A 15,311-nucleotide genomic window follows, 5' to 3' on the forward strand; every position below is an offset into this window, starting at 1 on the left:
CTCTTAAAAAAAAAAGTCAGCTGGGCATAGTGGTACATGCCTGTGGTTCCAGCTACTCATGAAGCCGAGGTGGGAGGATCACTTGAGCCTGGGAGGTAAAGGCTGCAGTGAGCTGTGATTGTACCACTGCACTTCAGCCTGGGTGACAGAGCAAGAATTTGTCTAAAAAAAAAAAAAAAAAAAAAATTTAAAGTGTGTGCATTGTACAAAATTCAGAAAATAAGTATATAAAGAAAATAAAAATTATCATAACACCGTTCATCAAAGATAACCACTGTTAATACACTATTATTTTGGCAAAATTATTTTTGGTTCTTTTGGCTTTATGCAATATATGACGAAGTTAGAATTAAATTGTGTACTGCTTTAAATGTATTAATATAGCACAAAGTCTTGATAACCTAAATATTCATCACCAGCTTAATGAACAAATAAATTACAGTATGAATATATGACAGAATAAGATATAATTAAAATGTAGATTTCTCCACAGTCATTTCATAAATGAAGAGAGCCTACAATTCCTAACAGAAAGTTGGCTGAGAAATCCTGGTGAGTAAACAAGGCAAGATTCAGAACATTAGTATGGTGGAATCCCATTTCTAAGAAAACTATTATTATGAGCCAGGCACGGTGGCTCATGCCTGTAATCCCAGTACTTTGGGAGGCCAAGGCAGGTGGATCACCTGAGGTCAGGAGTTCGGACTAGCCTGGTGGCCAACATGGTGAAGCCCCGTCTCTACTAAAAATACAAAATTAGCTGGGTGTGGTGGCATGCACCTGTAATCCCAGCTACTCAGGAAGTTGAGGCAGGAGAATCGCTTGAACCTGGGAGGCAGAGGTTGCAGTGAACCGAGATCGCACCACTGCACTCCAGCCTGAGCAATAGAGTGAGACTTCATCTCAAGAAAAAAATAATAATAAAAAATAAAAAACTATTACTATGATTGTATACATGTCAATATATACACATGGTGTTCTTGAAAAAATGCATCAAAATAAAAACAACACAAAACAAAATAAACACACAAAAATAAAAATACACATCAAACTCTTCTCAGGGATTACTTCTATGGAGAGTAATTATGAGAGACTTTCACTTTCTAATCCATATACTCCAGAAATAAATAAGTTCTTTAAGAATTTTTATCATCATGCAACCATAAGTAGATTAGTAAACTCTAAGTTCCTCAGTAATAAAGCAAACAGTAAGCAAAACAGAATAAAGAAATAAATAACAAAGCAAATTATTTCATCAGTCAGTTGTATTATAAAGTCCTATTATGAATCTGACCACCTCAAGTATACTTGTTTTTCTAATTATATAAGTTTATAAACCTTTTTTCTAATTATATGTTTTATATGCTATATATAATACAGATATTTAATACATATGGATATTATCCAGATAATATATATTATCTTTTGGGGGGAATAGAGAAAAACATAAAAATGAAAAGAATCTGACTATCTCAAATATATCCCTGTTAAATATTTGATGTACTTCTTTCCATCACTACATATATTTTTAAATTTAGATTTTTTTTCTTCTTTTCTGTGGTGCAACATACGTAAAATGCACTACGTGGTAAATGAAATTTTCCATATAAGTATACCTGGATAACATCCAGATAAGACAGAGAACAGTTCCAGCGTCTCAGAAGGGTATTCCAGGATGCCCCTTTCTGGTCTACAACCCCTTTATCTGCACACACAGACACACACACACATGTGCATATACACACAACATATGGTAACAATTGTATTAGAATTCTAGAACCAAAGATTTGTTTTGCCTTTTCTTGAGTTTTATATAAACGGCATCGTACAGCATATGCTTTTTGGCCCAACGTAATGTCTGTGAGATTTCCTCATGTTGTTGCATATACTACTAGTTCATTTTTTTTTTTTTTTTGAGACAGAATCTCGCTCTGTTGCCAGGTTGTAGTGCAGTGGTGTTGCTTATATAATTAGATACATATATAACTTATATAATTAGAAAAACAGGTATACTTGAGGTGGTCAGATTCATAATACAACTGACTGATGAAATAATTTGCTTTTTTATTTCTTTATTCTGTTTTGCTTACTGTTTGCTTGGTTCACTGCACCCTCCCCCTGCCGGGTTCAAGCGATTCTCCTGCCTCAGTCTCCCGAGTAGGTGGGACTACAGGCACAGGATACTACACCCAGCTAATTTTTGTATTTTCAGTAGAGACGGGGTTTCACCATGATGGCCCAGGATGGTCTCTGTCTCTTGACCTCAATGATCTCCCTGCCTTGGCCTCCCCAAGTGCTGAGATTACAGGCGTGAACCACCGCGTCCGGCCGTAGTTTATTCTTTTTTATTACTGAGTGGTATTTATCCATTTCCTGCTAAAGGATATTCTGATTGTTTTTGGTTTGGGGCTAGTATGAACAAAGTGACTGTGAATATAAACATTATTTTACATGTATTTTAATGGACTTGTCTCTCCTAGGTATATACTAGGAGTGTGATTACTAGGTCATACGGTAAGCACATACTGAGCTTACCAGAAATGACCAAATATTTTACAAAGCAGTTTTACCATTTTACACTTCTACCAGCGATGAGAGCCGGTTGCCATGTTCATGTTATAGTTCATCTTCTTAGCTTTAGCCATTCTAGGGGGTGTGTAGTGGTAATGTAATGCTTGCTTATTCTTCATTAATTTTGCATAGTTCTGGGAAGAATTTTTGACACAGTCTTCTCTTTCATCAGTTCTGCTATTTTCTGCCATAATCATTTGGTCAGTTTTTTTTATTACCCAATCAAGAATTTATCTCACTTTTCCTCTTCAAAACTGCTGGGGGTCTAGATTCATAGCGTCTTCTTTAATTTGATCAAGGCTACAAAGCAGAGAGTTTCAGAAGTTTTCTATTTCTGCAGTACAATAATTTTCAGAATTGGCATTTTAAAATTTAGTATCTTGTCCACAATTCATTCTTTTCCCCCATCTTTATAAAAGGAAGTTGATATTTCTCCAGGACTGACATACGATTATATACAATTTCAGGAGGAAATGATGTCTAAGACTTAGGTGTGATTCTACTTGATAAAGTGATTTTTCTTCTAAATTCTCATTCTAGGTATTGTTTTTTTCTTTTCTTCTTCTTTTGCTCAAAATCAACTTTGGTATCATTGGTGGTATCAATTTGTGAAGCTTAAAATTAGGATGAGATTGGCATGTCTCCAGTTTTCTAATATCATGGTATAGACTTGGAAAAGCAAAAAGGTTTGGAGTTAAATGGGCCTGTGTTCAATTTCAGCCTGTGTTCAATTTCAGCCTGTTTCAGTAATAACTATTTGATTTAATCTTTCCATTTGATCTAGTATTATGATTTGATTGAATCTTTCTGACCTTAAGAGTCGTCATATCATTTGTAAAAAGGTAAAAATAAGTATGCTTTATATTCTCTTCATTTGTCACAATGTTACTTCACTTTAGCATTTATTCCTTTATAATCCCTTCATGGCGATCTGAGTGGCTCATGTGTACATCTTCATTTGGAGACTGTAATTTATTTGCAGCTGTGAGGAACACTGTGAATATCTTGTCTTCCTTTTTGCTGTGCATCCCTTTTTAATTAAAAGATCGTTCTCTTCGATCAAAAATATTGAATTTAAAGAGGAGTTGAGAAATTTTGCTTCCTTGATGACACTGTTGAAGCTTCTTTTCCTTGACACTCTTGGGAAAGATCTAGCTTCAGATTTTTCTTTTTCTTACTGCCAGATCCCAACCTCAAAATTCCATTTTAAAAATACAAATGGAGGCAAAATTAGAAGAAATCAAGGCTCATAAAAAGAGGCATTGCCAAAGCAGAACTCATGCCATAAAATTTCATCTGGATCTATCATGTACACGTTTAATTTCCGGTCTATTTTTTCCTGATTAACCTGCTGGTCCTTATCTCAAATACTAGCTTTGTTTCTGTTCCACAACATAGATTTTTGTAACCCTCACATATCTTTCCAACTGGGCTGCTTAGGAGCCAACCTTCGCTCAACTCTTAAAAAAGAGTATAATGATATTAACTACTTTCAAAACTTTCTTTGAATAATACGTTGCGGGGATTAGACTTCCTAGTAATATTCTGTATCGGCCTGTATTATTTGTTCTTGTTTACTACACTTTGGGTATTGCTCCATTTTCTTTAGATTTGGATTTGGTGGTCAGAATTTCATATTGAAGTTTCCAAACATTCTTGAGGAACATTTCTTTTCAAAAGATCATGCTATGGAATCTTGCTTTTCTGTATACCTTCCAATTTTGTATGTGTCTGAATCTATCAAGTTCTGTCCTCCTTTTCTGCCACGAAGTCTACCATGGTGTATGGGAAACTCTCCCGAAGTTATCTGACATTTCTTTTTTTTAAATCTTCAACTAACATTTTCTTGATGATCAGAATTAGGCTTACAGTAGCAGTTTCTTTCTCATTTCCTCCATCTTTCTAGGAGGTTTAATCATTGGCAAGAAAAGTCAGGAATGTGTCAGGAGACCTGTAGCAACACATGTCTATATATATATATATATATATATATATATACACACTGTAATCACGTCTGTATTACAAGTCTACACTTGAATTATTCCCTGTATTATTATGAATCTTAAACAAACCTGTATTCAAAATATATTATGCATTTCCTCCTTCTAGCTTGCAGGAGTTTCACAAAATGATATGTAACTTACTTCTTTCTCCTCCTATGGTCACCCACTGTTTTTATTTTCTGTACATTTCTACCTTCTAGATCTAGAATTTTAAGCATATAAATATTCCCTGATATGCAGCACTATTCTGATGCATCTATATCTATCATTCCGCTATTACATTCTAAGCTTAGGTTTCATTCTACCAAGTCTCAGCATTGTTTTACAAGTTACGACCTTATTTTAAAATTTCTTCTTCTGGCCGGGCGCATTGGCTCACACCTATAATCTCAGCCCTTTGAGAGGCTGAGGTGGGTGGATCATGAGGTTAGGAGTTCGAGACCAGCCTGGCCAACATGGTGAAACCCCATCTCTACTACTACTACTACTACAAAAAAAAAAAAAGCCGGGCGTGGTGGCATGCACCTGTAATCCCGGCTACTTGGGAGGCTGAGGCAGGAGAATTGCTTGAAACTGGAAGGTGGAGGTTGCAGTGAGCCAAGATTGTGCCATTGCACTCTAGCCTGGACAACAAGAGCAAAACTCCATCTCAAAATATATACATATATGTAATTTTTTCTTTTTTTGTTTTTTTTGAGACAGTGTCTCACTCTGTCACCCAGGCTGGAGTGCAGTGGCATGATCTAAGCTCACTGCAGCCTCAATTTCCTGGGCTCAAGTGATCTGCCCGCTTTGGCCTCCCAAAGTGCTAAGATTACAGGTGTGAGCCACCAGGCCCAGTTTGTTTTAAAATTTCAAGATGACTTTCCTTGTGAGATACATTCAATGAATTGAAATACAGGTATATATGATGCAAAATTACTACTTTTCTGTTCCATAGTATTTATTCAGGCAAATAAATACATATTAGAACAATGTCTGATAGAAACTAAATGCTCAATTGCTGTTAGGTATCAAAATTTTAGCTGGGGTAGAAATCACTGAGTAAATTTTAACCATCATTTCATTCTTTTCATATTATGCCCTGAACTAACTAGATTTATAGGTATTTCTTTTTCTTATATTTTCTTCATCCCAATTCTTTTAGCTTAAAACTCTCCCCATAGGGGAACCTCACACCGGGGCCTGTGGGGGTGTGGGGGGCTAAGGGAGGGATAACATTAGGAGAAATACCTAATGTAGGTGATGGGTTGATGGGTGAAGCGAAACCACAATGGCATACGTATACTTATGTAATAAACCTGCACGTTCTGTACATGTACCCCAGAACTTGAAGTGTAATAATAATAATAATAATAAATTCTCCCTGTTAGAACCACATGTTCTCACTCATAAGTGGGAGTTGAACAATGAGAACACTTGGACACAGGGAGGGGAACATCACACACTGGGGCCTGTTAGGGGGTGGGGGGCTGGGGGAGGGATAGCATTAGGAGACATACCTAATGTAGATGACAGGTTGATGGGTGCAGCAAACCAACATGGCACATGTATACATATGTAACAAACCTGCACGTTCTGTGTATGTATCCCAGAACTTAAAGTATATGTCTAAAAAACAACTCTCCCTGTTAGAGAAAACGTCATCCTGAGCAAATATATACATCCCTAAATTCATGACTTTCATTTTATTTTGTACTATGTCTGTCATTCTATATCTACAGCCCAGAAATCTACAATCAGTTCTTCACCTTCTAGAGTTTCTTCCTATTTCTTTCATCTGAGTGCAAATGATTAGTAAGATGATGTGGTCTCACCATATCGTCTGCTTCCACGTTCTCACATTTCCTGTCTTAGTATCTTAACATGGTGTTTCTGATCTTGTTTGAGAATGCCGTTTGTGGCCATACAAATTAGGATAGGCAGATAGTGTGGCAAGCTTAAGCAAGCTCAAGCAAGCTTTTTATCTGTGTCTCTCCTTCAGATGGATTCTGTAGCTCCCGGTGGATCATGACTACAACCCTGGGCTAAGGCACCAACATAAAACCTGCTTCCCACCTTGGCTGAATGAGTCAACTGCCTTGTATCACTAGGGAGACATATCTAGAATATTATTTCCAGTTTTTCACTGTATTTAATTCTTCTACTCCAACTTATGACTAGGGTCTTGGTTCTACTCCACTGCCTGATTAGCTGCCCCAAGCTGCTGGTTCAAGAACTTCCCAATTTTCTTTTCTTTTTCCTTCCTTCCTTCCTTCCTTCCTTCCTTCCTCCCTCCCTCCCTCCCTCCCTTCCTTCCTTCCTCCCTCCCTTCCTTTTCTTTCTTTTCTTTCTTTTCTTTCTTTCTTTCTTTCTTTCTTTCTTTCTTTCTTTGAGACAAAGTTTTGCTCTTGTCACCTAGACTGGAGGACAATGGCGCAATCTCGGCTCACTGCAACCTCCGCCTCCCGGGTTCAAGCAATTATCCCTCCTCAGCCTCCCGAATAGCTGGGATTACAGGCACCTGCCACCATGCCTGTCTAATTTCTGTATTTTTAGTAGAGACGGAGTTTCACCATGTTGGCCAGGCTGGTCTCGAACTCCTGACCTCAGGTGATCTGCCTGCCTCGGCCTCCCAAAGTGCTGGGTCTACAGGTGTGAGCTACTACAGCAGGCTGAACTTCCCGATTTTCTGAGTGAACAGAACTCAAATGGCACAGTTCTTCTTCCTTTTCTGTTTCTTTTATGACACATTCCTGTTGTTCTGGAAAAAAAAAATTGAAGTCCCCCATCTCCCATATTCTTTTTTTTTTTGGAGACGGAGTCTTGCTCTGTCGCCCGGGCTGGAGTGCAGTGGCCGGATCTCAGCTCACTGCAAGCTCCGCCTCCCGGGTTTACGCCATTCTCCTGCCTCAGACTCCCGAGTAGCTGGGACTACAGGCGCCCGCCACCTCGCCCGGCTAGTTTTTTGTATTTTTTTAGTAGAGACGGGGTTTCACCGTGTTCGCCAGGATGGTCTCGATCTCCTGACCTCGTGATCCGCCCGTCTCGGCCTCCCAAAGTGCTGGGATTACAGGCTTGAGCCACCGCGCCCGGCCATCTCCCATATTCTTTATGAGTATAACAACTGACTTGAATCTAGAGAATACCAAAGCAACTACGTAACTGTATGTGGCAAGAAGCTAAAAATATCATACTCTGAAAGTCACCAATGAATACTCTTAGTTTCTTTTTCTCTTTTTTAGGGTAGTTATCACAGGAAAAGTTATTATTCTTTGACTCCCTTTCATGAGTAACTTGGCTAACTGGTGAATCCAAGCTGCCTATTTCCTCTCGGTTCATGTCATCCTGACTCTAAGGGCCATGTTTAATTAAGCCATCCATTTTTTTCTCTCATTATCTTAATATTTCCCTTCACTCAATTCACCAGGAGTACCAAAAACATTCATCAGTTATCCCAATTAACACCAGAAAACTATAGCCATTAGGTGCATCTCTCTGTTCAGTGCAAATGGCAGCTGTAACAGGATTTGTGTCTTGTTAGATAAACTCTACTTGCTAAGCCTGAAGAAACTAGGAGAAGAAACAATGATTTCTGGCTCTCTAAGAATTACTCATTTAGCAGTCTCTGGATCCATACCTGTGTGCATAATTTTTGGGCAGAATAAAAGATAACTCAGTTCCAACATCATTCTCCAAAGTGGCTGTCGGTATATAATAATGAATTAATTTCAAGACTTCTTCAACATTACAGTCAGGTGTCTTCACCATGACAATGCGGTATCCCACACCTGAGAAAAATCCATGTAGAAGAACAAATAAAACGATTTTGCATTTCCCATACTTGTGAGATCACACGTGACTTTCATTACCTGGGTAAGCTAGAAGATAGGGCATGTCACAGATCATTAAATTACAACTCTAAGGAGCCTAATAAGTACTTCTTTTATAATTTCATTATTTCTCTTAGGGACTGATAGTGACCTGGATTATATAACCAGACAGAGCAGAGATAGGATGAAAAGCCTCATTATCTGGCTTCTCATCCTATTGACTTTGAAATCTGAGAGGACAAGATTAATATGCATTAAAGAGATATTTGTTGGTTGTCTACTACATGCCAGGTAGTAAATAAGTCAGATAAAAATCCTTTCAGAAATCGAAGAAATTGGCTGGGCTCCCAGCACTTTGGGAGGCAGAGGCGGGTGGATCACCTGAGGTCAGGAGTTGAAGACTAGACTGGCCAACATGGCAAAATCCTGTCTCTGCTACACACAAATATCAACACAGAATTCTATAAATGGCAAAAATATATTTTAAAAGTGGAGACAAACATAAATGAGATAATTCATTACCCACAAAAATACGCTACAAGAAATGTCAAAGGAAGGGCTTTAGGCATGAGAAACAGTATATTTTAACTGAATGAAAATAAAAATACAACCTACTAAAATTTGTGGGGTGTTGCTAACACAGGACTTAGGAAGAAAGTTATAGCTTTAGATCCTATATTTGAAAGAAGAAAGGTTAATGTTCCATCTTAATAGCTGGGCGTGGTGGCGTGGTGGCATGGTGGCATGGTGGCATGTGCCTGTAACCCTAGCTACTCAGGAGGCTGTAGCAAAAGAATGGCTTGAACCCAGCAGGCAGAGGTTGCAGTAAGCAGAGATCACGCCACTGCACTCCAGCCTGAGTGAGTGAATGAGACCCTCTCGTAAATAATAATAATATTCCATCTTAAAAAGGTAGAAAATGAGTGACTGAATCCAAACTAAGAAACAAAAGTGAAATAATAAAGATGAACAATGAAATAAGTTAAATAAAAAAACAGAAAAATGATACAAATAATAAAACTAAAAGTTCTTCTTATTCATAAGTGTATTATTAACAAGAATGATCAAGAAAAAAAGAGAAAAACACAAATAATCAGTGTCTGAAATGAAAGTCAAGGCATTAACATATGTAATACAAACATTTAAAGGATAATTAAGGGGATATTAGTTATCTGAAAAAATTAAAGTTATAAAAAAGTTCACAAAAAATAATGGAAAATCTAAATAGCCCTATATTTTTCAAAGAAATACACACACACACACACACACACACACACACATATATATATATATTTTTTTTCACTCTGTCGCCCGGGCTGGAGTGCAGTGGCATGATGTTGGCTCACTGCAACTTCCATCTCCTGGATTCAAGTGATTCTCCTGCCTCAGCCTCCTGAGTAGCTGGGAATACAGGCATGCACCACCATGCCCAGCTAATTTTTATATTTTTAGTAGATACAGGGTTTCACCATGTTGGCCAGGCTGGTCTCAAACCTCTGAGATCGCTGGTCTCAAACTTCTGAGATCAAGTGATCTGCCTGCCTCAGACTCCCAAAGTGCTGGATTACAGGCGTAAGCCACTGTGCCTGGCCAACAAATAGAGTTTTAATTAGTAAAACTCTCCCAAATAGTAATCTTGAGACCCAGATGACACTTTACTGATTAATTCTATCCAACACTTAAGAAAAAAATAATAGAGCCTTATATAAATGCTTACAGACGACAAAAGAGAAGAAACACTTCTGAATTCATTTTATGAGGCCAACATAAACCTGATATCCAACTAGACAGAGATTTCAAGAAAAGAAAATTATAGACATTATAGACCAAAGTCCCTGATGAACTTAATATCTACAAATCAAATTCTGCAATTTATAAGTAATACATAATGACTAATAGGATTTATCCCAGGAATAAAAGCTTGGCTTTATCTTTCAAACATAAATGAATGTAAATCAGAACACAAAATTAAAGAGAAAAAATATAAATATTCCACTAGATCCAAAAAGAAAAAGAAAAAAAAAAGCATTGATGAAATTCAATGTCTACCACAGATTTTTAAAAACCTCCTAGCAATCTCCAGGAAATAAGAGAGAACACAAACAAATGGAAGAACATTCCATCTTTGTTGACAGGAAGAATCAATATTGTGAAAATGGCCATATTGCTCAAAGTAATTTATAGATTCAACGCTATTCCCATTAAACTACCATTGACATTCTTCACAGAATTAGAAAAAACTACTTTAAAATTTATATGAAGCCAAAAAAGAGCCTGTATAGTTAAGACAATCCTAAGCAAAAAGAACAAAGCTGGAGGCATCATGCTACCTGACTTCAAATTATACTACAAGGCTATGGTAACCAAAACAGCATGGTACTGATACAAAAACAGACACACAGACCAAGGGAATAGAAGAGATCTCAGAAATAAGATTGCACATCTACAACCATCTAATCTTCAGCAAACCTGACAAAAACAAGCAAAGGGTAAAGGATCTCCTTTTAATAAATGGTGCTGAGAAAACTGGCTAGTCATATGCAGAAAATTGAAACTGGACCCCTTCCTTACACCTCATACACAAATTAACTCAAGATGGATTAAAGACTTAAATGTGAAACTTAAAACTTTTATAAAAACTATAGAAGAAAATCTTGGCAATACCATTCGGGACATAGGCACAGGCAAAGGTTTGACGACAAAAACATCAAAAGCAATTGCAACAAAAGCAAAAATTGACAAACGGGATCTAATTAAACTAAAGAGCTTCTGCACAGCAAAAGGAACTATCATCAGAGTGAACAGATAACTTACAGAATGGGAGAAAATTTTTGTAATCTATCCATCTGACAAAGGTCTAATATCAGAAAGTAGGCAAAGGACATGAACAGACACTTGTCAAAAGAAGACATTTATGCAGCCAATAAACATATGAAAAAGAGCTCAATGTCACTGATCATTAGGGAAATGCAAATCAAAACCACAATGAGATACCATCTCACACCAATCAGAATGGCCATTATTAAAAAGTCAAGAAACAGATGCTGGCAAGGCTGTGGAGAAATAGGAATGCTTTTACACTGTTGGTGGGAATGTAAATTAGTGCTAACATTTTGGAAGACAGTGTGGCACTTCCTCAAGTCCCATTACTGGGTGTGTACCCAAAGGATTATAAATCATTCTATTATAAAGATACATGCATGTACATGTTCAGTGCAGCACCATTCACAATAGCAAATACATGGAATCAACCCAAATGCCCATCAGTGATAGATTGGATAAAGAAAATGTGGTGCATATATACCATGGAATACTATATAGCCATAAAAAGGAATGAGATTATATCATTTGCAGAGACATGGTTGGAGCTGGAAGCCATTATCCTCAGCAAACACACACAGGAACAAAAAACCAAACACCCCATGTTGTTACTTAAAAGTGGGAGCTGAACAATGAGAACACACGGACACAGGGAGAGGAACAACACACACTGGGGCCTGTCATGGGGGACAGGAGAAGGGAGAGCATTAGGATAAATAGCTAATGCATGTGGGGCTTAATACCTAGGTGACGGGGTGATAGATGCAGTAAACCACCATGGCACACATTTACCTATGTAACAAACCTGTACATCCTGCACATGTATTCTAGAACTTAAAATAAAACTTTAAAAAAAAAAAAGAAAGAAACCTCCTAGCAAAAAAGGAAAATTCATTAAACTGGTAACAGGCTTCCAAGTAATCCTTCAGGAAATCTCTTACTTAATGATGAACATTATACATTTCCCCTCTAAGATAAGGAACAAGGCAAGTCTGTCTACTTTTATCAATCCTATTCAAGAATGTGCTGTAAGTCCTATATAAGACAATAAGGCAAAAGAAAAAGATAAAAGGCATAAAGATGAGAAAGAAGCAAAATCTTCTGATTCACAAATAATAGGATTGTGCATAGAATCTACAAAAGTATCATCAGATCTAATGTATGAATAAACAAGTTTACAAGATACAAGGTCAATATAAAATTATTATATATATAAATACTACAAGAGAAACATTGGAAAATGACATTAAATACTGCCATTTGCATAAATATAAAAATGAAATACTTTGGAATACATCCAATGAAAGACCTTGACAATGAACACAACAAAATATAGCCAAAAATGGCCTAAACAAAACCTAAATAAACCAACAAATAATATGAAGCTCATATACTGGAAGACTCAATACTGAAGATGACCATTCTTCCCAAAATGATATATAGCTTCAAAGAGATCCCAATCAATATTCAACCAGAGTTTTTGTAGAATTTAACAAAATGGCTCTAAGATCTACAGGGACATATAAAGGGCCTAAAATAGCTCAAGCAATTTTGGAAAACAAGAAAAAAGTTGGCAGACTTATGTTACCTATTTTCAGAACTTACTATAAAGATCCAGTATTCATGACTGTTGTATTTGTAAAAGAATAGACCTACAGATGAATGAAGCAACAGAAAAACCAAAAGTAGAACCACTTATAGTCAGCTGATTTTTATCAAAGGTGCCAAAGCAATTCGCTAGAAAAAGCAATGTGTTTCAGTAAACGGTTCTGGATACTCACAGGGGGAAAAAAAATCAACATCAACACCATTTGCAAAAGTCAACTTGAAATGAGTCATAAACCTTTAGAAGCTAGAACTGTAAAGTATCAAGAAGAAAATATAGGAGATCTCTGCAACCTTTACGTAGGCTAGAAAGGACACAAAAATCTTCAAAAAAATTAATAAATGAGCCTTAAAATTAAACATTTACACTCATCAAAAGATACTATTAAGATGAGTAGGCAAGGAACCCATTTGGATAAATATTCACAATACATATATCTGACAAGGAACTCACATGAAGAATATGTGAAAGAACTACAAATGTTAAAAAAGATAAACAACTTGTAATAGTGGGTAGGAGACTTAAACACCTCACAAAAGAATTTATGCAAATAGCCAACTTACACATGAAAATGAACTCAATATAATTATTCTTCAGGGAAGTGAAAATTAAAAACACCGAGATAACTGTTTCACACCCACCAGAATGACTAAAACCCAAAAGGCAAACCAAAATGTTAGTGTGGGTATGGAGTAAGTGGCATTCTCAAACACGCTGACTGGTATAAAATATTACAAGTACTTTGAAGAACCTTTCAAAACATCACACACATAATTTATGACCAAGAACCCCACCAGTAAGTACCAAAATATTCCACTACTAAGTATTTTTATCCAAGATGAATTTTTAAGCAAGAGAGATTTTTAAGTTCACAAGATGGATTTTTAATCAAGAAAGATCTTTAAATTCATAGCACGTTTGCTTATGATATTTGAATTCATACATCATATGATGGAAATGACCTAAAACAACATAAAAATCTATGAAGATTTGAAGTCATGTACAATTGATCCGTGCAACAATATACATTAGTCTCAAACGTATTGTGCTGAAGTAAAGAAACCAGGAATAAAATTATAACATATAATTCATTTATATGACATTCAACAATAGGCAAACTAATGTATGGTAATAAAATCAGAAAGTAATTGCCTCTGGGAGAGGTGAATTGATGAAAACAGGCTCAAAAAAAACTTTCTAGAGTCATGGAACTATTTCCTGTCAAAATTATATTTAAAGAGTCAGAGAAGACTGATGTATAGGTAATTTTGAATAACGGCCTTAAAAAGGTAAGGAAGCTATAAGGACATGTTTGGTATTTTACAGTTTAGAAAAATTTTTCATATTGTAATAAATTATTCCATTCATATAGAAGCAATTTAGTACTTCTTTGAAAAACAAGAAACAGCAGATGTTTGATTCACTACGTTTCCCTTATAATCCATCAATCTGTCTGTCTGTCTGTCTATCTAACTCTTGGAAAGCACACATGCATTTGGGCGAATTAAAATTTAAGCAGAAGCCATATGGAAAAACTGAACAGAAATTCTGGATAAAACAATAAACACAAAAGAGGGAAATAATTTTGAAAAAAAGGAGTATTATTTCAAAGAGCTCATAGTTGAATACTAATTAATAGAACAGAAGGAATCACTGAAGTTTTGGGTACCCAGAAAAAAACAATAAGGCCGGGCGCGGTGGCTCAAGCCTGTAATCCCAGCACTTTGGGAGGCCGAGGTGGGCGGATCATGAGGTCAGGAGATCGAGACCATCCTGGCTAACACGGTGAAACCCCATCTCTACTAAAAAATACAAAAAAATTAGCCAGGCGCGGTGGCGGGCGTCTGTAGTCCCAGCTACTTGGGAGGCTGAGGCAGGAGAATGGCGTGAACCTGGGAGGCGGAGCTTGCAGTGAGCCGAGATCGCGCCACTGCACTCCAGCCTGGGCGACAGAGCGAGACTCCGTCTCAAAAAAAAAAAAAAAAAAAAAAAAAAGAAAAGAAAAAAACAATAAAACGTATGTTTGAAGAATGTTATGAAGGCATCAATATCCTAAGAATAATCAAGGAGAGACAGACCATATATCTTTTTCAGGAAAATTGAAGAGCCACAGCACCGCACGGATCCCTTGACCATGATGGCTATGCGGTCACCCAGAACATCAGCTTCATCCATGTAGTGGGTGGTCAGTAGGATGGTACGATCAAGTTTAAAATGCTGCAGGAGATCCCAGGTGACCCTCCTTGAGACTGGGTCCATGCCAGACGTTGGCTCATCAAGTATCACTACCTGAAGACCAGAAAAACACATCCATGACCACTGTTAAATATTACATACTGGTACCACTATTGTCTTACCAGTCATGGAGCTTACTCTGATTTTGCTTTTTCACTTGTTCAACTAGGCTAAGATAATAAGTTTAGAGGCTAAGTGCAGTGGCTCACACCTGTAATCTCAGCACTTGGGGAGGCCAAAGTGGAGGATCACTTGAGCCCAAAA

At 37.0% G+C, this 15,311-nt stretch overlaps 1 protein-coding gene across 1 annotated transcript in view; it reads right to left on the minus strand.

The window, feature by feature from the left end:
- Positions 1–15,311, minus strand: part of LOC117087517 (ATP-binding cassette sub-family A member 3-like) — a 111,546-nt gene that overhangs the window by 75,386 nt on the left and 20,849 nt on the right. Inside the window, exons 8-9 of the mRNA XM_033217787.1 lie at positions 14,891–15,101; positions 8,194–8,344 (exon numbers count right to left, since the gene is read on the minus strand). Coding sequence (XP_033073678.1) covers positions 8,194–8,344; positions 14,891–15,101 — 362 coding nt within the window. The remainder of the gene's footprint in view (positions 1–8,193; positions 8,345–14,890; positions 15,102–15,311) is intronic.

Source organism: Trachypithecus francoisi, unplaced genomic scaffold (assembly GCF_009764315.1).
Source record: "Trachypithecus francoisi isolate TF-2019V2 unplaced genomic scaffold, Tfra_2.0 Lachesis_group10, whole genome shotgun sequence".
In the NCBI taxonomy this organism is placed as follows: domain Eukaryota; kingdom Metazoa; phylum Chordata; class Mammalia; order Primates; family Cercopithecidae; genus Trachypithecus; species Trachypithecus francoisi.